The sequence below is a fragment of the Channa argus genome, chromosome 6 (genome assembly GCF_033026475.1).
Source record: "Channa argus isolate prfri chromosome 6, Channa argus male v1.0, whole genome shotgun sequence".
Taxonomy (NCBI): Eukaryota; Metazoa; Chordata; class Actinopteri; order Anabantiformes; family Channidae; genus Channa; species Channa argus.
Window position 1 is genome coordinate 7382346 of NC_090202.1, and position 23203 is coordinate 7405548.

The window sequence follows — 23203 nt, forward strand, 5'->3', positions numbered from 1 at the left end:
TCCTGTTCAGACCCACCTCAATTAGCTCTTTTCAAAGCAAAAGAGCAACATTTCTGGATGAACCTCATCATTTTTAGTATTAGAAGTTCCATGTATGCTCATGCAGAACAGTAAACAAATCAGGCCAAGTTATCTACGTGCTGCACAAGCAGGAAATCCTGGCATCACCAGTTTATTATATCATCTTAGGATAGAAGAATGATTCAATCTGCCTCACAAGGGGCACCAAAATAAATGTAGTAATATAAGTAATCAATATGAATACTGACAATAGGCCTTGCACCAGAGCATCACAATAATGTAGCAATAATTTCTTATAAATAAATTCTTGTTATAGGGCACCAGGCCATTTATAAGAAATGATCACTCTGTTAAAAATAACAAAATACTTGCAAATTTGCATCGGAATTCCCATTTTCTTGTTAGACAGCATGTTAGGCCATTGGCTTTGGTGCTAATATTTGTCATTCTAAAATCCATTAAACTATGCTAACAATATTTGACAGCAGTATAAACTAACTCACTTCCTTTTCTTGTGTCAATTATCATATGCATTACTTTGAGCTGCCAGCAGTCTGGTGTCTAAATTGCTTGTTATGTCAAACGTTTTAAAAAAAAGACTGTAATTTCTGAGCGAGAATGGCATTGAGGACATTTTTCAAGTCAAAGGGGCAAGACACTGAACAATCAAGTTGTCCCCAGTGTGTGCTGCTAAGTTGTCTCTTTGGATGAAAGCATCAGCAGAATCACTATTATTAAATGCAGTATTTCATGCATATGAAAGTATGAATCATTTTTAACACATTTATTTAGGAGGAGTTCCTCTCCCCACGTTAAGAACTGGTAATTTACAGGAAACGTACTGTACACACACACACACACACACACACACACACACACACACACACACACACACACACACACACACACACACACACACACACACACACAGACTACAGCAACTTTATACAGTAAAAACACTTGCAAGCATTTGCGATTATTTTGCTGTTGCTCTAGAGAGGAATAATTTGGGTTGTGGATTTGTGTCATCAGTTTTACTTCGTTACAAAAGCCTAACACACTGAATATAAATACATCAACATTTCACAGGTGCAGAGAGGGAGGAGACACTATGCGTTTTACTCATGATACCAGTTATAACTATTGGAATCTGCAGGAGATTTTTAATCAAGTTTTTCTGTGTATTATGACTTTTTTTTATAACATATTATGACATAGGTATCTATGTTAACAGGGATTGTTAAATTATGTTTATGAGGTACGTTAAAATGTTTTGGGGAATTTATTGTACTTTATTGTGAAAGCACTTTAAGTTGATGCTTATTCAGACTTTCAGGTAACAGTTACTTTTAATATAATATTTCAAAGGCTCAGAACAGCTGCATCCATGCGTTGGTACCTGTGTCAGCACACTCGGTGGCCCTCCTCACTTCTTTCCTTGCTGCTTCTCAGTATAATGGGCAGACAGAGGAGCCTGGTGTCGGTCAAAGCAATAATGTGCTCTGTGTGGGACACAGCAAGCAACGACAGCTTCTCTCAGGACGGAGATGTGATTATTGGTGGACTTTTCAATGTGCATTTCATACCTTCAGTTATAGAACGGAGCTTCACCAAGCTGCCTCGTTATGAAACTTGTACTGGGTAAAATTAAATCATTATTTATTTTAGTTTGATGCTTGGTGGTGATATTTCTCATTTGATTTAATATCATCTGTACCCTTTTTGTCATGTGGTCTCAGTTTAGATCTGGAGCCACTGAAATATATGTATGCTATGACATTTGCGGTGGAAGAAATCAATCGTAACAGCAGCCTCCTGCCGGGAGTGAAGCTGGGATACCGTATATTTGATTGCTGTGGTCGATACCCGTGGGCTCTGAAAGCTGCAATGTCAATGGTCGGAGGAGACTCACACAGCTGCAGCTTAACTGATTCTACAGCTTATTCTGCAGTCAGCTCTTCACCTCTCTCTGCGGTTTATGAACAACCTGGAGATACAGCGAGTATGATTTGAGATCATGCAGAATGCAATCAGCCTTTACCACCCCTGATATATTCATAGAGGCATAACATTTTATCTTTATTTACTGTTATATCCAATGCTATTATTAGGTGATCGGCCTGTTCCTTTGCTCATTGGTGAATCCTCGTCTACAATAGGGATTATGTTGTCCAGGATCCTGGGGCCTCTGTCTGTACCAGTTGTAAGTTTTTTTTATTGCAGAAATGATTATGATATTTTACACACAGTATTCATAAAATACACTCTCTCATTTATTCAGATCAGCTACATGGCTAGTTGCCCCTGTCTGAGTGACCGGCGTCAGTTTCCTAACTTCTTCAGAACAATCCCAAGTGATATTTACCAAGTACGGGCCATGGCACAGCTCGCTGTACGATTCCAATGGACTTGGATTGGGGCTGTTCATGAAAACAGTGACTATGGTCATTTGGCAATTCAGGTATGTTTTTTTTTTCTGTTTTACTAATACACATGTATTGCCTTTCTTTAATAATAATAAATAATATAATAATACCCATAACAAGATGGAATATGTTGGTATTCACATTTCTATTTAAGGCATTTCAGGAAGAGATTGAGGGGAAAGGAGTGTGTTTGGAGTTCATAGAGTCTGTTCGCAGAGAAACTATTATGAATGATGCCAAACGTGCAGCAGTCACCATTCAAGCCTCAACTGCAAGGGTGGTTATAATCTTTTGCTGGTACACTGATGTAAAGAATTTGTTTCTGGAACTGGCCAAAAGAAATGTGAGCAACTAACTTGGACATAAGTATAGCCTAAGGATATAATGTTTTAAAACAAAATGTCATGTGTGTTTCTTATTGTAAGTTATTACAGTGTTCTATTTCTGTAGGTGACTGACAGACAGTTTGTGGCCAGTGAGGCCTGGAGCACCAGTGAGGATCTTCTCCAAGATGCTGCTATTTCAAAAGTGGCAAGTGGTGTTCTTGGTGTGGCTATTAGGAGTTCAACAATACCTGGATTTGAAAGTTATCTCAGACGTTTGCAGCCAAATCTTCGTCCTAAGGATCAATTCTTAAGAGAATTCTGGGAAACTGAGTTTGGATGCAGTCCTGAAACTACCGAATCATATGAATCGACGTTTTCTTCATCTTCCTCTTCCTCGTCCCCCCTCTGCAGAGGCACAGAGTCTCTGGAGGCAGTGCAGCATCCTTTTACAGACACGTCCCAGCTGAGGGTGTCATATAATGTCTACCTTGCTGTTTATGCTGCAGCCCACGCCCTCCACAGCCTTCTCTCCTGCCCCAACAGTGACAACCCTCCTGGAAACAACTTCTCCACTTGCATCTCTCCCAAAAACATCAAACCCATAGAGGTAACGACAATTATCACTGTTAATAGATATTTATGTAGATAGACATATAGATATTGATCCAGAAGTAAACTCATAAGAGCAAAAAAAGTTAATGTTAGAGAAACTGAATATAGTAAATGCCTTTGTCTTGTTTGTCAAGTTTGAAATGTGATGTTTTTCAATTCTTGCAGTTGCTGAAGCACTTGAACAATGTGAACATCACCACACCACAAGGGGAAATGTTTCATTTTCAAGGAGCTGACATTCCAGCAAAGTATGATCTTGTCAACTGGCAGAACAATCCTGAGGGGACACTGAAACTTGTTTTGGTTGGTCATGTGGATGGGTTTGACATCCAGCTTAATGAGTCAGCTATTCAGTGGAGCACAGGATCCAGTCGGGTATCGATTCAACAAAATGTGGGAAATTATGGACAAATTGCTTTTATCAATGTTAAGAGAAGAGTTTGAGAATATTATTTGTTTTTCATTTAGGTGCCTGTGTCAGTGTGCAGTGAGAGCTGCCCCCCAGGTACCAGGATGGCCAACAGGAAAGGGGAACCAGTCTGCTGCTTTGACTGTATTCAATGTGCTGAAGGGGAGATTAGTAACAAAACTGGTGAGGAAACAGTTCCGCAATATTGCAAATACTGATGTTTAAAACCTTAGTTTTTCCCTTTCTAGTTTATTTTCATTTCCCTTTTTCCACCTCTTTCCTTTTCCAGGTTCCCTTCAATGTGACCGTTGTCCATTAGAGTTCTGGCCCAATGATGAACAAACTTCCTGTGTCCCTCGTCAGCTGGATTTTCTTTCATTTAATGAAACCTTGGGCATTACTCTGACTACAGCAGCTGTGTCTGGTGCCACAGTGACAACAGCTGTGTTTGTGGTGTTTCTCTGCTACCGTCAAACACCTGTGGTAAGAAATCAGTAAATTAACAGAGAGTTTGTTGTATTTAATGGAAAACTTTTATTCAATTGTATTAAGATATTTACCAAAAGTGTGTTCTTGTTTAAATATCTATGTCTCTGTTAACTTATCACTTGCAGGTACGAGCCAACAACTCAGAACTGAGCTTCCTGCTTCTTCTATCACTGAAGCTCTGCTTCCTGTGCTCACTGGTTTTCATTGGACGTCCATCAGTTTGGTCTTGTCGGTTCCAGCAGGCAGCTTTCGGGATCAGCTTTGTACTCTGTGTTTCCTGTATCCTTGTAAAAACCATAGTGGTTCTAGCTGTTTTTCGCTCAGCTCGACCTGGTGCTGAAGCCTTGATGAAGTGGTTTGGTCCAGGCCAACAGAGAGGAAGTATCTGCATCTTCACCTGTATTCAAGTACAAACAGTGTATTAATTCAGTTGTAACATCTTGTTCCATATAAAGGTCACTTTACTTGATAGTAAATAACAACACTGAAATGTGTCTACCTTGCATACAGATTATCATCTGTGCCATATGGCTGTCCCTCAGCCCACCTGTGCCTAAACAAGATCTGGATGTCCATGGCTCAAAGGTCACCCTGGAGTGTGCCACAGCTTCCATGGTGGGATTCTCACTGGTGTTGGGGTACATTGGTCTTCTTGCTTGTACATGTCTCATTCTGGCCTTTCTTGCTCGGAAACTCCCTGATAATTTCAACGAGGCCAAACTGATCACTTTCAGCATGTTGATTTTCTGTGCTGTCTGGGTGGCTTTTGTCCCTGCTTACATTAGCTCTCCTGGGAAGTATGTTGTTGCTGTGGAGGTTTTCGCAATCCTGGCCTCTAGTTATGGTTTATTGTTGTGCATTTTTGCTCCAAAATGTTTTATTATTCTTCTAAGGCCTGAGAAAAATACTAAGAAACACCTGATGACCAGATAATTTTCCTAAGTGACTTGTAACTATGTTAATTTTTTTTTTTTTATCAAATTTGTGGATGCAAGGCTCCCCTTAACTCTTCTTGTGCAGCCTGTCTTGCCTTGTCCAGACATCCTGCAAAAGCTTTTGTGTTTGTTTTAGTAAAAAACAACTTCAAGTCAGTTTCAAGTTTTTGTGTTTCATTAATTAAATGAAAAACAAGTCTCATTTTGCCACAAATAATTATTGCTTACATTAATAAGTAAACAACTCCAAACATTTTTGCTCTTTTTAGCCACAATATGTTAAATTAACAATTGTTCTCCAGGTACAATTTACGTGCACTTAGCAAAGATTAACTAAAATAAAAATAAAAAAAAAATTTTTTTAACCAGGATTTGATGTTTTCAGCTAATAATTGTATTTGTGACTATATTTGGACACTATATGTTCTGCACTTATATAGCGCTTTTCTACCTATTGGAACTCAAAGCACTTTTCACTGCTTCTTATTCACCCATTCACACTCACACACTCACACTCTGATGAGGGAGCTGCTATGCAGCTGGCCGACGCTCGCCGGGAGCAACTAAGTGCATAGCAACTCTTGCTCAAAGACATTTCGACACTTGAGCGGAGGAGCTGGGGCTCGAACCAACAACTGAAGAATTGGTGGACGACCGTAGTCCACTTCAGTTTAACCTTGAGGCCTGACGTCATTATCTCATTCCGCTTCACTGGTGAGTGTTACACAGCCATTAGCTTTGATGCTAATGTTTGCCATTGTAAAACCTATTTAACTATGCTAATAAGATTAGCACTCTATAAAAATATGCTAGCCACAAAGCTAAGATGCCAACAACAAATTCTCACTAACATGCTAAATTCTTTAGCCATATAAAAATATTTTGCCCTTAGTTGATGTCAAGAATATACAAAGACGAGTTTAAGTTGTAAAGCAGCAGTTTGTGGGGATTTGATGCACTAGAATTATGTGTATGCTATGACATTAGTGTTCCCTCAAACACATATGACCTTATAACCCTGGTTCTGGCCTCTTCCTACTCCTTTCCAGTCTTTTTTAAAAATTGGTTTGACTTACAATGAGTGAATTACTGCAATTACACAAACCAGCAAGATTCTTTAGCTCATGAAGTCACTTTCTTCTCGAGGTGCCAAGGGCCAAACACAAACACCAGGTGATTAGACTTTGCTAAATCAGCCTTTAGCCTTAATACCAAACATAAATACAACATTTCACATGCACAGAGGCCGCGGAGGTACTGTGTGCTTTAGTCATAATACAAGTGAAAACAATTGAACTATTGAAATGTTCTATTTTAATCAAGAAAAACTTTTTTCTGTATATTATGCCTTTTCTTTTTGCAGGTATCTATAGTAACAGATATTGTTAAATTGTATGTTGTATGTTTATGAGGTATGTTACAACTTTTTGTTGTACGCAACAACGCATCCATGCATTGGTACCTGTGTCAGCACACCCGGTGGCTCTCCTCACTTCTTTCCTTGCTGCTACTCAGTATAATGGGCAGACAGGACGGAGATGTGATTATTGGTGGAGTTTTTAATGTGCATTTCATACCTTCAGTTATGAAAGCTGCAATGTCAAGAATGGAGCTTCACCAAGCTGCCTCGTTATGAAACTTGTACTGGGTAAAATTAAATCATTATTTATTTTAGTTGGATGTTTGGTGGTGATATTTCTCATATGATGAAATGTCATCTGCACCCTTTTTGTCATGTGGTCTCAGTTTAGATCTGGAGCCACTGAAACATATGTATGCTATGAGATTTGATGGAAGAAATCCATCGTAACAGCAGCCTCCTGCCGGGAGTGAAGCTGGGATACCATGAATTTGATTACTGTGGCCGATACCCGTGGGCTCTGAAAGCTGCAATGTCAATAGTCAGAGGACACTCACACAGCTGCAGCTCCTCACAGACAGCAAGTATGATTTGATATCATTTATTACTGTTTCTATTTGCTGCCAACTGACATGAATACAAAATACAAAGTTTATCCTCTTTTGATTTTATATCTGATGTTGTCATTAGGGGATAAGCCGTTTGCTTTGGTCATTGGCAATACCTCATCCACAAGAAGCATAATATTGTGCAGAATCTTGGGGCCTCTCTCTGTTGTGAGTTCTATTAACTTGGAAAATAAACTTCTGAGCCACTTTTGTTTTCAGACTACATAAAATATGTTATATATGATGATATGTGTTCTCAGATTAGCTACTTGGTTAGTTGCCCCTGTTAAAGTGACCGGCGTCAGTTTCCCAAGTGATATTTACCGAGTACGGGCCATGGCACAGCTGGCTGTACAATTCCAATGGACTTGGATTGGAGCTGTTCTTGAAAACAGTGACTATGGTCATTTGACAATTCAGGTATATATTTTCTATTTTACTAATACCAGTGTGTTGCCATTGTATACAGTAATATGAATGTTTGAATATATTGGTATTGACTTATGTATTTTGGACATTTCAAGAAGAGATTGAGGGAAAAATTATGGTCAAAAGTTTGGCAGCACGGGTTCCACAACATTTGTCATAAACAAAGTTTTGTTTTGGTTTGGACCACAGTACAACATTAAATTTATAAAATCCATTATATGAATACATGGCTAAAATAAAAATATTCAATGTTACCGGTGTAACAGAGAATCCAATCCAACTGGCTAGACAAGGCAAATGGAGCCTGTTTTGGCTCTGCAACACTCTCCTATGTGTTGAAGCAGCAGATAACTTGCTTCTTTGTACGGAGCTACCTCTCAGGCTCCATACAATTAATAATTGCAATTAACATTTAACCACATGTATGTGTAGTTTGAACGTGCATGCTTAGTTTTGAGCCTACGTTGATGTCAGAAAACCCCAAATAAACGAAAAGCCTTTGAGGGTTTTTTATTAATTAAACAAATATGTTCAACACTGTTCAAAGAAACCAATTAAAGCCCAATATTGCCATAACATACCTCTGCTTGCAACTGTACTGGGTCTGTTACTTACAAAATCAGAAACGTGCTTGTAAATGCATTTCTTTTTATTCTCATCTCTAAAGTAGGCTGGGTGCTCACTTCTATGGAGAGTAGCCCCAATTCTAAAATGAAACTATCTCCACTGTGGACTGATAAATATATCTATAAAGTCTTTAAGATTATTTTAAAACCTTTCCAGATACATGCAAATCCAAACTTCTCAGTTGTAGGTGTTTTGAGATCTCTTTTTTGGCAAGACATGGCTCACATCTTGAGATGCTGCTTGTAAATAGCACACTATCAAGTTCCAAATCCATCTCAGATTGAAAGGCTGAACTATTTAAAATGCCTTGGCCAATTTGGCCAGGTGACTGACAGACAGTGGCCTTGGCTTTTGACTCTGTGGACCTCCTCAGCACTGTCCCTGCTCCTCGTGGGGCTTGTGGGCAGACAGCTGGGACTTAAGGTGGGACTGCAGGGTGTTGACACTGTGACTTGTTCTCTGTGGGGTCCATCGAGTAACCAGAGTCTCTTCCAGGATGGAGATGTGATTTTTGGTGGGCTCTTTAATCTTCATTATCAAACTCCAGCTATAGACCACAACTTCACTCAGCTGCTGCATTTCAAACCATGCACTGGGTAAAATGTTGTGAGTGTAGTGTAATAATGACAATACTTGTGGCTTCACAGAATCAATGAAAATCTTGTCTGATGTCACTCTCCTTCTTTCTCTCTTGTGGTCTCAGTTTAGAATACGCTCCCTTGCAGTATATGTATGCTATGGTATTTGCACTGGAAGAAATCAATGATAATCCAAACCTGCTACCAGGTTTAAAGCTGGGCTACCATATGTTTGATTGCTGTGGTCAACCACTGTGGGCTTCCCAGGCAGCACTGTCACTAGCAGGAGGAGAGAGCAGCAGCTGTAATTTAATAAGTGATTCTGGTGAGTTTGGACACAAAAACAGCAAAATGTGAAATAGTAAGTGTTGCATCTTCATTATGACAGAAAAGCAAGATAAAAGGGAACCAAACATTTAAATATTTTTCTTCAAGTCACAATTCATAGAGGTTTCAATGCTGTCATTAGGTGATCATCCTCTTCCACTGATTATTGGTGCAGCTTCATCAATAACATCTGAGATACTCTCCAGAATTTTGGGGCCACTCTCTGTTCCATTAGTGAGTATTGCTTTGAATACACTGTTTGCACTGCTTCTATTATTGGTTTGTGTTATTTGTTATTTATGTCTTTCAGCTTAGTTACTTATCAAGCTGTCCCTGCCTAAGTGACAGAGTCCAGTTCCCTAACTTCTTCAGGACCATCCCCAGTGATATTTACCAAGCCCGAGCCATCGCTCAGCTTGCTATACGTTTCAATTGGACCTGGATTGGAGCGGTAGTAGAAAATAATAGTTACGGCCACACAGCAATAAAGGTATTTCCATTGGTGTTTAAAGTATCTGGTATTGAAGCATTTAACAGAATTTTTTTGTCACTGCTTAAGTATTTCAAACACACTCTCCACTGATGTGCTCATAATTCCACTGTGTTTCTGGATTCCTCTTTCTTTATTCATACATGTCAGATATTTCAGGAGGAGACTCAGGGGGCAGGGGTGTGTCTGGAATTCATAGAGACTCTCAGTCTGGAAAACATTTTAAATGATGCCAAACGAGCAGCACTCACGCTCCAGGCCTCGACTGCAAAAGTGATTCTGGTCTTTACCTGGTATACAAACGTGAGAGAACTGTTTCTGGAACTAGCCAAGATAAATGTGAGAAAATCTTTTCATTGAATATAATAAAATAATATGTAAGAAGCACTTGTTGTAAACATCACAGTGTTTTAAACAAATAACAATTTGTCATCTTTCAATTTATCTATCACCAGGTGACTGACAGACAGTTTGTGGCCAGTGAGGCTTGGAGCACCAGTAGTGATCTTCTCCAACATCCAGTCACTAGAAAAGTGGCAAGTGGTGTTCTTGGTGTTGCCATTAGAAGTTCAACAATTCCGGGATTTGAAAATTATCTCAAAAGTCTGAACCCATTTCATCGTCCAAGTGATGGGTTTTTAAGAGAATTCTGGGAAGTTGAGTTTGGATGCAGTCCTGGTGCCACTAATCTCCATTCATATTCCTCTTCATCCCTCAAATCTCTAACTTCTACAAAGAGGACAAGCCATCCATCAAATATTTCCACTTCACCTCCTGCAGATAAGTCTCTTCAAAAAGCTTCCCTATCAGCCTGCAGTGGGACAGAGTCCCTTGAGAGAGTGCAGAATGTCTTTACTGACGTATCTCAGCTAAGGGTGTCATATAATGTCTACCTTGCTGTTTATGCTGCAGCCCAAGCCCTTCACAGCCTCCTCTCCTGCCCTGCTGACAACAGCTCCACCTGCTCTTCTCCAAAACACATCAAACCCACTGAGGTAAACACATAATAATCACACATTCCCTGAGAGTAATAGTAAAAATACATTGGTGACTAGTGTTATTTTACAACATGAGCTGTTTCAGTAGTTTGATCATTTTACAGTTGTTGCAGCACTTGAACAAAGTGAACTTCACTACACCACAAGGGGAAGAGTTTTACTTCCAAGATGGTGATATTCCAGCAAAATATGACCTGGTTAACTGGCAGAATACTCCTGAGGGGACACTGCAACTTATTTTAGTTGGACATGTTGTTGGCTTTGACATCCACCTTAATGAGTCAGCTATTCAGTGGAGCACAGGATCCAGTCAGGTATCAAACAGGAAAATAATTCAAGTAATGCAAATTTTGATTGATGGATACTTTGCTGTTTAAGTACATTTATTTTGTGTTTGAAAATGTGTATCAATTTTTTAGGTGCCTACTTCAGTTTGCAGTGAGAACTGTCGCCCAGGAACCCGGAAGTCCAACAGGAAAGGGGAACCTGTTTGCTGCTTTGATTGTATCCCATGTGCTGAAGGGGAGATTAGCAATAAAACTGGTGGGAAAATTACAATGTGAAACATCAGAAACCAAAGAGCTTCTAAAACACACTCACAACTACATTAGAATATTTCTGCTTCAAATTATTCTGAACCTTCCATGTACTTACTGTGTCTTTGTCCTTCTCCTGTTTTCTCAAACAGGTTCTCTTTACTGTGACCAGTGTCCATTAGAGTACTGGTCCAATGCAAATCGAACTGCTTGTGTCCCGCGTCAGCTTGACTTTCTTTCCTTTAATGAAACTTTGGGCATTACTCTGACTACAGCAGCTGTGTCTGGAGTTATAATGACAACTGCTGTGTTTGTGGTGTTTCTTTGCTACAGTCGAACACCTGTGGTGAGAACCTAAATGAATTTAACTTAAATTAACCTAATTAATTTTTAACATTTTTAACAAATTCTTATTGTGTCACACTGAACTATAAACTGGACTAAACATGTTGTAGACAAAAGTATATCACTTTTTACTTGTAGGTACGAGCCAACAACTCAGAACTGAGCTTCCTGCTTCTTCTATCACTGAAGCTCTGCTTCCTGTGCTCACTGGTTTTCATTGGACGTCCATCAGTCTGGTCTTGTCGGTTCCAGCAGGCAGCTTTCGGGATCAGCTTTGTTCTTTGTGTTTCCTGTCTCCAAGTGAAAACCATTGTGGTCCTTGCAGCATTTCGCTCAGCTCGGCCTGGTGCTGAAGCCTTAATAAAGTGGTTTGGTCTAGGACAACAGAGAGGAAGTGTCTGTCTTCTTACATGTGTACAGGTACTCTTTAAGTTTTACATACATACAGATGTTTGACTATACTAAATTTTCGATCAATTTAAATGCATTTGTTTTATGCAGATCATCATCTGTGCTGTATGGCTGTCCCTCAGTCCCCCTGTGCCTAAGCAGGATTTGGGTTTCCATGGCTCAAAGGTCACCCTGGAGTGTTCCATGACCTCTGTGGTGGGATTTTCACTAATTCTGGGTTACATTGCTCTGCTGGCCTGCACCTGTCTCATTCTGGCCTTTCTTGCCCGGAAGCTACCTGATAATTTCAATGAGGCCAAACTGATCACCTTCAGCATGTTGATCTTCTGTGCTGTCTGGGTGGCCTTTGTCCCTGCTTACGTCAGCTCTCCGGGGAAATACACAGTTACTGTGGAGGTTTTTGCAATTCTGGCCTCTAGCTATGGCCTTTTGTTCTGTATTTTTGTTCCCAAGTGTTTCATCATTCTTTTAAGACCTGGGAAAAACACTAAGAAACACCTGATGTCCAGGTAGAAAAAGAAAATTAACAGTGCATTCAAAGAACACTTCTGAGCATTACATTAATATGAGCATATGTAAGTCAGTACTGGGCTGTGCAAATTGCAGTAGTTTTTACTACGTTTTCTTACACATTTTTAACCAAACCTCAGATGAATACATTTCTCCTTGTATAAATACACCAAGCTATATACATAATTTGGAAATCAATGTCTTTGACCATTTCGGTAAAAGTTTCTTAACATAGAACTTTTAATAATAAACATCTATATTTGTTTTTCCAACTTGTCATATTTGAAAACATATCTAACCAGAAATAAATTCCGTATCTACTAACATGATTAGCATCTATTCATCCAAGCATTATCCACTGCATATCTGGCGTAGTGTTGTGTTCGCAGTAAGCTAGCGTAGATATCTATCACTCCAGCCACCTTCTCTAGCTCCTCCTGGAGGATCCAGAGATGTTCCCAGACTTAGCTTGGTGCATGCTGAAAGTAACGGTCTGATGAAACCAACAGAACCATATCATCTTCAAAAAGCAGGGACATGTTTCTGAAGTCACCAAATCATTCACTCTCCTCACCTTGGACTTTTTGTAACAAGGGGCAAACTAGCTGAGGCCAACTCCAACTGGCTGACGTGGCAACACAGCCATGTGCATAAATAACTCCATACAGAGACACACAATAAGAGAGTCTAAATTTGACCAGTATGAATCCAGTAAACAAAGTAAGTGACCCAGGGTGATAAAAACAAGGTAACAGGGCATAAGCTGACTTAATATCACTTTTGGCCAGCTTGGGAACAGCAACAATTGGAATGACGATCAACCAGGAGGCAGGTCCAGGGGCAGGCATAATGTCGGCCGACTCCAACACAGGACTGTAACTTGGTAGACAACCCAGAGACAGATTCAGGGACAAGCAGGCTGGCTGGTTCAGGAACAGGCAGAGCTTCAATCAGTCTAAGGACAGATGCAAGAAAAGACTGAAGAACCCATCACCCATCTCTCGCTTCCATTTCTGGCCAAGATGTTTGAACAAGCAGACACCCACATCTGATTCAAAGCTCTGACTCTCACCTAAAGAGCCTTAAAGGTCTACAATCCCTCTCACCTATTGTACTCTGCAAACGGCATGGCAGCTGATGGTCCCTTCACCACACAGCAAAACATCCATAGCAAAGCTCAGTGATGAAATGATGGAACAAGCTATCGAATTCTGCATGCTCATTAGCCTCACCCCCAATATTCAAAAAACTGTTGAATACAAAACTCTTCTGCAACTTTCTCTGCAAAAAATATATCTGTCCTATCTTGCACTCGTCTCTCTAGAACATTTCATTTCATAACAATTTGCTTTATTGAGAAATGTACTTCAAAAGCCACCAGCTGTATATATTGCTCCATTAAGTAGTCCATCTGCACACACAGCATAAAATTAAACCTTTATGTATTCTGGATGTTGGGCTCACCTTCAAACAAATTAATTTATTTCCTTTCCAGTCCACAATAAATATGGATGAATGAATAAACACCCATGAAAAAGTAAGATGAGCGCTCACTCAAACCACATCAAACATAAAGGGCATTAAACTTTTTTTTGTCAACTTTTAATATGAGGCCCTGCACAGCATGCCAACCTCATGCTAAGAGGCAGAGAAGTCCAAAATGACCCAGCACACTCGGCAACAGGTGCTTTTTATTACCTCATCATACCTGTAAACTGGATTATTATCCTAACGTGACCACCTTCACCACATCTATCAGAATAACCTGACTACATCATGAAGCATCTGGAAGGAAGCAGCCTTTCTAGCCACAGCCCTGCACTAGTGCCCAGTAGAGGGGGTACCAACCCAGCCTTCACCACATTTGCTACAGGGTCTGTCTCATCAGCCACCGCCATGCCAGCTACTGTGTCGACGCCTTTGACTCCTTTGGATCTAACGTTGGCCCTCTCCCTTTCAGCCTTCTCTGACCCTGTTGCCACTGCTTAGCTATTCAGTCTGTAATTCTTTTATCTTATCACTCGTTCTTCAGTCTGCCCTTACTCCCACTTTATAAGTCTGCGAGCCCCATGCTGCTCCTCCAGAGAGGGTATGTCTTCGCAGCTAGCCTCTTGCCTGTTGAATGATGTCAGGTCTCAATTACGTTGATTGCCAGGTACAGTACTAGTATTTCTGCACATTCAGCTGGGAGAGCTTATCTCGGAGTAGAAATGGAACGATTGCACTGAAGGCAGAGCTGAAGTCAACAAACGGTATCCTGGCATATGATCTTAGGGAGTCCAGATACTGCACGATGAAATGGAGGGCCATGTAGGGAATCCAGAAGACGGTTTATAATGTCCTTGAGGTGGGTTAAGATTTCATGACCACAGAATTCAGTGCAGTCGGTCTGTAATCATTAAGTCGCATGATCCTCACCTTTTTTGGATGCAATTTTATTTTCATTTTGTGAATTGTGACAGATAATACTTTTGGGAGTTTGTTGGGCACGGGCCATTATAAAGATGAATGGAATTTTACAAAAATGTGGATGGACTTTTTCCAAGGACGTTTTGACATTTGGTTGGAACTAACTGACGTAATCATTTATACGGTAATGAAAAAGGGCGGAAGAACCTATTTACGAAACCAAACACAACCCAAAGACAGACAAAGACACACATTTCTCACCTATCAACACAAAGACTGAGAATCTAAAATTATTTACCTGTTGTTTTACAGCCACTGCTGAGAGAAGTGATTTGGGAATTGTACACGTGTCATCTTGTTTACTTGCTTGCAATAATGCTTACAACTATTATAAAAGCCCACATCAGCTGTTAATCTTTTTAGAGGAGGAGGGGTAGGCCAGACCTGAGATATGTCGCTAGGTGTTGATGCAAGTCATTTATACTGTTTGATAATAAATAGTTGTACTTTTTGAATAATCACTGTGCACGGAACAGTGTTTGTCTTAAGATGAAAATATCAAATTTTTCCTATTGTATTTGACTGCTGTTTGTCTGTGAAACAAGCTACCCAGCAGGATATTTTAAATGTCCAGAACAGCTGCATTCATGCGTTGGTTCTCCTGGCTTTTCACTCTGTGGACATCCTCAGCACCGTCCCTGCTCCTCGTGGGGCTTGTGGGCAGACAGCTGGGACTTAAGGTGGGACTGCAGGGTGTTCAGACTGTTACCTGTTCTCGGTGGGGTCCACCAAGTAACCAGAGTCTCTTCCAGGATGGAGATGTGATTTTTGGTGGGCTCTTTAATCTTCATTATCTTACTCCAGCTATAGACCACGACTTCACTCAGCTGCTGCACTTCAAACCTTGCACTGGGTAATTATGTGACTTGTGAGGTATGACAGTGATCGCTTTTGTTGAAAGAAATAATGAAAATCTTGTCTGATGTCACTCTCCTTCTTTCGCTCTTTGGGTCTCAGTTTAGAATACGCTCCCTTGCAGTATATGTATGCTATGGTATTTGCACTGGAAGAAATCAATGATAACCCAAACCTGCTACCAGGTGTGAAGCTCGGCTACCATATGTTTGATTGCTGTGGCCAACCACCCTGGGCTCCCCAGGCAGCACTGTCACTAGCAGGAGGAGACAGTGTCAGCTGCAATTTATCAGATGATTCTGGTGGGTATTAAGAGGAAATATCCAGAGGGAGGTTTAGTTAGTTGGGTATCACTACTCACAGCAAATAATAGCATAGGAAAATTATATATTATTATGATTTATATTTTTGATTTGTCAATGCTGTTATTAGGTGATCATCCTCTTCCGCTGATTATTGGCCCTGCTTCAACAATAACATCTGAGATACTCTCCAGAATCTTGGGGCCACTCTCTGTACCTGTAGTGAGTATTGCTCTAAATAAACTGTTAACACTGTATTCTTGCTTTTATATGTATCATTTGAGTTTTGAACTGTAAAGGAGTTTACAGTTTTATGCTTAACTTAGAAACTAAAGTGAGCAAAAACATAACACTTGTAAATAGGTCAAAAGCTCTGCACTGTATGTGTATGACCATGTATGCTTCCTAAAATATTGGCATATTTGTATACAAATTGTGTAAAAAGTATTACATTTAAACATTTGTGTGTGTGTGTTTGTGTGGTACACACTTTTATGTCTATCTTTCAGATTAGTTACTCATCAAGCTGCCCTTGCCTAAGTGACAGAGTCCAGTTCCCTAACTTCTTCAGGACCATCCCCAGTGATATTTACCAAGCCCAAGCCATCGCTCAGCTTGCCATACGTTTCAATTGGACCTGGATTGGAGCAGTAGTAGAAAATAATAGTTACGGCCACACAGCAATAAAGGTATTTCCATTGGTGTTTAAACTATCTGGTATTTCCTATCAATATTTGTTAGTGACAAAACTGCAAACATTGTTACACTAAAGGACTAATGTCATGTAAGTATATGAAGCATTTAACAGAAAGTTTGTCACTGCTTAAGTATTTCAAACACACTCTCCACTGATGTGCTCATAATTCCACTGTGTATTGTAACTATGTTTCTGGATTCCTCTTTCTTTATTCATACATGTCAGATATTTCAGGAGGAGACTCAGGGGGCAGGGGTGTGTCTGGAATTCATAGAGACTCTCAGTCTGGAAAACATTTTAAATGATGCCAAACGAGCAGCACTCACGCTCCAGGCCTCGACTGCAAAAGTGATTCTGGTCTTTACCTGGTATACAAACGTGAGAGAACTGTTTCTGGAACTAGCTAAGATAAATGTGAGAAAATCTTTTCATTGAATATAATAAAATAATATGTAAGAAGCACTTGTTGTAAACATCACGGTGTTTTAAACAAATAACAATTTGTCATCTTTCAATTTATCTATCACCAGGTGACTGACAGACAGTTTGTGGCCAGTGAGGCTTGGAGCACCAGTAGTGATCTTCTCCAACATCCAGTCACTAGAAAAGTGGCAAGTGGTGTTCTTGGTGTTGCCATAAGAAGTTCAACAATTCCGGGATTTGAAAATTATCTCAAAAGTCTAAACCCATTTCATCGTCCAAGTGATGGGTTTTTAAGAGAATTCTGGGAAGTTGAGTTTGGATGCAGTCCTGGTGCCACTAATCTCCATTCATATTCCTCTTCATCCCTCAAATCTCTAACTTCTACAAAGAGGACAAGCCATCCATCAAATATTTCCACTTCACCTCCTGCAGATAAGTCTCTTCAAAAAGCTTCCCTATCAGCCTGCAGTGGGACAGAGTCCCTTGAGAGAGTGCAGAATGTCTTTACTGACGTATCTCAGCTAAGGGTGTCATATAATGTCTACCTTGCTGTTTATGCTGCAGCCCACGCCCTTCACAGCCTCCTCTCCTGCCCTGCTGACAACAGCTCCACCTGCTCTTCTCCAGAACACATCAAACCCACCGAGGTAAACACATAATAATCACACATTCCCTGAGAGTAATAGTAAAAATACATTGGTGACTAGTGTTATTTTACAACATGAGCTGTTTCAGTAGTTTGATCATTTTACAGTTGTTGCAGCACTTGAACAAAGTGAACTTCACCACACCACAAGGGGAAGAGTTTTACTTCCAAGATGGTGATATTCCAGCAAAATATGACCTGGTTAACTGGCAGAACACTCCTGAGGGGACACTGCAACTTGTTTTAGTTGGACATGTTGTTGGCTTTGACATCCACCTTAATGAGTCAGCTATTCAGTGGAGCACAGGATCCAGTCAGGTATCAAACAGGAAAATAATTCAAGTAATGCAAATTTTGATTGATGGATACTTTGATGTTTCACTACATTTATTTTGTGTTTGAAAATGCGTGTTAATTTTTTAGGTGCCTACTTCAGTTTGCAGTGAGAACTGTCCCCCAGGAACCCGGAAGTCCAACAGGAAAGGGGAACCTGTTTGCTGCTTTGATTGTATCCCATGTGCTGAAGGGGAGATTAGCAATAAAACTGGTGGGAAAATTACAATGTTAAACATAAGTTACTTTATCAGCTCCCTCTCCCTAAAGGATGCCTTCACTGATTTTGAACTTGCTTTTACATTGCAAATTTGCATTTGACTTCCGTATATCAAAATATATCTGCTTCTAGCTGAAAAATGCCTCGAGATTATATCACTTGAAATGAGCCTGCAGTTCAGATTATGTCATCTTGTTGCTCAGACTTTGGAGTTCGTAATCATGGTCATCCTGGTTTTCCAGAGCTCCCCCACATGACATCATCTGAAAGCCTAATGATGAAACTTTCACCGGGTGACGAGTTTTTCAGCTAGAAACAGAGGAATATTTCAATATAGTGAAGTCAGAGCAAATTTTAAAAGCATTAATGTACATTTACAGACTAAACTAAAGCCATTGAAAGCAAGCTCAAAATTGTTGAAGTTTCCAACAGGAAAGGGGAACCTGTTTGCTGCTTTGATTGTATCCCATGTGCTGAAGGGGAGATTAGCAATAAAACTGGTGGGAAAATTACAATGTTAAACATCAGAAAGCCAACGAGCTTCTAAAACACACTCACAACTACATTAGAATATTTCTGCTTCAAATTATTCTGAACCTTCCATGTACTTACCGTGTCTTCGTCCTTCTCCTCTTTTGTCACACAGGTTCTCTTCACTGTGACCAGTGTCCATTAGAGTACTGGTCCAATGCAAATCAAACTTCCTGTGTCCTTCGTCAGCTTGATTTTCTTTCATTTAATGAAACTTTGGGGATTACTCTGACTACAGCAGCTGTGTCTGGAGCTGTAATGACAACTGCTGTGTTTGTGGTCTTTCTTTGCTACCGTCAAACCCCTGTGGTAAAAATTATTTTAAAATACTTTTTAACATTCTGTGAATTGTGAATTGTGAATTTAAATCTCTGTTTTTCACTTGCAGGTACGAGCCAACAACTCTGAACTGAGCTTTCTGCTTCTTCTATCACTGAAGCTCTGCTTCCTGTGCTCACTGGTTTTCATTGGACGTCCATCAGTCTGGTCTTGTCGGTTCCAGCAGGCAGCTTTTGGCATCAGCTTTGTACTCTGTGTTTCCTGTCTCCAAGTGAAAACCATTGTGGTCCTTGCAGCATTTCGCTCAGCTCGTCCTGGTGCTGAAGCCTTGATTAGATGGTTTGGTCCAGGCCAACAGAGAGGAAGTGTCTGCCTTCTGACATGTGTACAGGTACTTTAATTTTTACTTTCTTACATATGTTTGAGTATACTATGATTTTCATCAGTTTAAATACATTATATTTTAATCCAGATCTTCATCTGTGCAGTATGGTTGTCCCTCAGTCCCCCTGTGCCTAAGCATGATTTGGGTTTCCATGGCTCAAAGGTCACCATGGAGTGTTCCATGGCGTCTGCGGTTGGGTTTTCACTAATTCTGGGCTACATTGGCCTGCTGGCCTGCACCTGTCTCATTCTGGCCTTTCTTGCTCGGAAACTTCCTGATAATTTCAATGAGGCCAAACTGATCACCTTCAGCATGTTGATCTTCTGTGCTGTCTGGGTGGCCTTTGTCCCTGCTTACGTCAGCTCTCCTGGGAAATACACAGTTGCTGTGGAGATTTTTGCAATCTTGGCATCTAGCTATAGTTTACTGCTCTGTGTTTTTGCCCCGAAGTGTTATATCATTATTTTAAGACCAGAGAAAAACACTAAGAAACATCTAATGGCCAGGTCGTAAAGAAAATTAATAATGCTTGCTCAGAAACCGAGTATTTAATTATCAGATACTTTTAGTTAGCTATGTGCTGTAAACATATTAGTTGTATTCTTGTCTGTTTCCAAAAATAAGATAGATCCAAATAAAATACATGCAAAAAATAAATACAATTTTAAAAGTGATTTTTTTTAGTGATGCTCTTATATTGGTTGCATTATTGCTATTTTTTAGAAAACTTTAGCTCGATATCTTTTAGGTTCTTTTTTAAGGGATTTTAATGAATTTACTGTATCAACACACAACTATCCACTGTGCACCTTAATTAAATGGCTTGCAAATGACACCAAACTGCTACAAAACAGCACATATAACTTGGTATGATGCCTGTTATTTAAAAAAGACAGATTACTGTGGCTCATCAATCCTATAGCTCTTTGTAGCTTTTCAGCAATTCATGTTTTATTCTAAGATTGCATTATAGCACTTGTAGCAATTGGATTTGACAATATGAGAAAGTAGAAAGCGGATAAATCATTGGATTAATGTAGAGTGATCGTGAAAAACATCACCAAGCATTTGGTGATAAGTTACTTTATCAGCTCCCTCTCCCTAAAGGATGCCTTCACTGATTTTGAACTTGCTTTTACATTGCAAATTTGCATTTGACTTCCGTATATCAAAATATATCTGCTTCTAGCTGAAAAATGCCTCGAGATTATATCACTTGAAATGAGCCTGCAGTTCAGATTATGTCATCTTGTTGCTCAGACTTTGGAGTTCGTAATCATGGTCATCCTGGTTTTCCAGAGCTCCCCCACATGACATCATCTGAAAGCCTAATGATGAAACTTTCACCGGGTGACGAGTTTTTCAGCTAGAAACAGAGGAATATTTCAATATAGTGAAGTCAGAGCAAATTTTAAAAGCATTAATGTACATTTACAGACTAAACTAAAGCCATTGAAAGCAAGCTCAAAATTGTTGAAGTTGCCCTTTAAGTGTTGAATTATCATTATGTGGAAAAAGACTGAGACTGCTGCAAAATGCAGATGGTCACATAGTTTTCTCACTTAAAGAGAAAAAAGTGACAAGCAAGTGTCAAGCAAACTACGCATCCTCTGAAACTGGTGCTGGCAACAGAGATGCACCAGAATATGAACTGTCTATTGGATGGACGTGTTCCAGCAGTTCAGAGTAAGAAATTAGGGGGTCAGGTGAACACTGTTTATATCTGTATTATTCTAAAAACTTAATCACTATAATATCCTAAAATAACAAGAAAAATTAACTCATACATGAAAATGAGAGATTAGATAATTATCTCGTTGCAAAATAACAGCATAAAAAAAAAATTGCATGTGTGGCTGTTCTCAACTTCTGTAGTGTATCTGTGTGTGTGTGAAAGTATTGAGATAAAAACAAAAAATAAAAAAGGCACATTAAGAATGTAAAAGGATTGCAAAAATAAACAAACATCGTAAAAATAGTAAACATAGGGTCAAGTGACAAACCGCTATACTACTACAACTACAAATAATAATAATATAGAAGGAAACACAAGTAACAGTGATATTATAAGGTATAGGGTTACCAAAATAAAATAAATATACATATACTCTAATATGAGATGCTACCACTAAAAATAAGAACAGGAATATTCAGAGCCAGAGCTCAGATATTCTCCCGCAATAGAGTTAGAGGAGTTAGAGGAATAAATATTTGCACTCCTTGTTACCTCTTCCAGAAATTTTAAATGGGATTTTGGTTAAATGCCTAAAACGCTCTGTAGTTAAGACAAGGTCAAGAAAAAATTCACATTTCATTCTTTGACTTAAAATCCATCAGTAAATAACCTACCTATGGTATTTTTGAGCTTTTACGTGTCACTGTTGCTTAGAGCTTGCTCAAAGGGGAATTGATGGGTTCTCTCTATACATCTTTATATTGACTTTATTCTGTAAAGTGCCTTGAGATAACTTTGTTGTGAATTGGCGCTAGAAGAATGTCAGAATTGAATTGAATTACAAGAGGTGGTTGCTAACAAATGGATAAATTAGACAACAGAGATTATTGGGAACATTAAAATGTAATATAGCTGAACACGGACACTCATCTATCCAGTAGTCTGTCTTTAAACCCTCCTAGACTTTATTACTGGGCTGCACATCTGCTCCCCTATCAGTGTGTGAGTGTGATTTTGAGTGTGAATAGGTAGTAGAAGCAGTGTAAAGCACTTTGAGTACCAATAAGTATAAGTGCAGGCATTTTCCAATTACTAGTGATTACTAGCTAAATCAGATTACGATAAGGGGAAAGGTTTTGTAGAATTGTACTAAATAAAAATGCATAGCTTTTTACTTCTGACATACTATTTAGGCTTTAAAAAACATAAAGTGGTTCTTATCTTTGAATATTTTCTTGCTTATTAAAATATGTATGTATCAGAAACATCTGTTTAGAGCTTATTTTGTCAAAGGAACAAGGGAGATGCTACTTTTCAGGCTGGCCTCCAAAGACCTGCCATCCTTACAGCCCTCTAGAGAGTCCCAGGACTCTAGCACTAATTAATCTTTGTAGCCACTGCTCTCAAACATGTTGGAGCCTCTACCATATCTCCCCCATAACCCTGCACTTCAGCCACCATCCACCAGGTCTGCCTTCTTTGTCCCTCCCTGCTTCTGAGGAAGATCCCAATGTTCTTGTGCTTACACTGTTCACCATTCTTTTCTTTCTGCGGCTGATGTGTGACCATGTGTCAGGTCAAGTCATCCCAACCAGACGTTGTGTCTAGTTGCACCTAAGTAACTACCAGTTTCCAACCCTCAACTCACCCAAGTTCCTATCTCTAGTGCAATCAAGTTAACAATCACCAGCAATTCAGTTTCAGTCCTTCAGTGGTCCCTGTGAAGTCTTTTCAAGTGCCACTTCCTGAGTCAACCTTATCAGTGGCTTCAACCCAGCCTTGACCACATTTGCTCAAGGGCTTCTTTCATTGGCCAATGCCTCACCAGTTCCTTGGTCTACCTCTTTAGCTTTACATCCCACTGGGTTTGCCATCTGTCCTCTCAAAAGTTGTCTTGCCCAGTTATCTCACTGTTTGTTGCCTGTTCTCCAGTCTGCCCTGAATCCCAGTT

The 23203-nt window shown here is 39.7% G+C and overlaps 3 protein-coding genes across 3 annotated transcripts; all 3 read left to right on the forward strand.

Moving 5' to 3' along the window:
• Positions 1–1477: 1477 nt before the first annotated feature.
• Positions 1478–5216, forward strand: LOC137129158 (extracellular calcium-sensing receptor-like). The gene is made up of 11 exons (XM_067508080.1): positions 1478–1662; positions 1761–1949; positions 2137–2224; positions 2303–2482; positions 2602–2790; positions 2898–3380; positions 3551–3760; positions 3854–3977; positions 4084–4277; positions 4409–4690; positions 4794–5216. The coding sequence occupies exons 1-11, from the start codon at positions 1478–1480 to the stop codon at positions 5214–5216; spliced, it is 2547 nt and encodes an 848-aa protein (XP_067364181.1).
• Positions 5217–7008: 1792 nt separating this feature from the next.
• LOC137129159 (extracellular calcium-sensing receptor-like) lies at positions 7009–12440 on the forward strand. Its single transcript, XM_067508081.1, has 13 exons — positions 7009–7162; positions 8616–8838; positions 8946–9124; positions 9290–9381; positions 9458–9637; positions 9788–9976; positions 10093–10315; positions 10418–10632; positions 10740–10949; positions 11055–11178; positions 11324–11517; positions 11655–11936; positions 12018–12440. The coding sequence occupies exons 1-13, from the start codon at positions 7009–7011 to the stop codon at positions 12438–12440; spliced, it is 2688 nt and encodes an 895-aa protein (XP_067364182.1).
• Positions 12441–15282: 2842 nt separating this feature from the next.
• Positions 15283–20090, forward strand: LOC137129161 (extracellular calcium-sensing receptor-like). Its single transcript, XM_067508084.1, has 12 exons — positions 15283–15759; positions 15864–16063; positions 16194–16276; positions 16573–16752; positions 16986–17174; positions 17291–17510; positions 17601–17830; positions 17938–18147; positions 18253–18376; positions 19029–19222; positions 19302–19583; positions 19665–20090. The coding sequence occupies exons 1-12, from the start codon at positions 15473–15475 to the stop codon at positions 20088–20090; spliced, it is 2625 nt and encodes an 874-aa protein (XP_067364185.1). The 5' UTR covers positions 15283–15472.
• The last annotated feature ends 3113 nt before the right edge of the window (positions 20091–23203 follow it).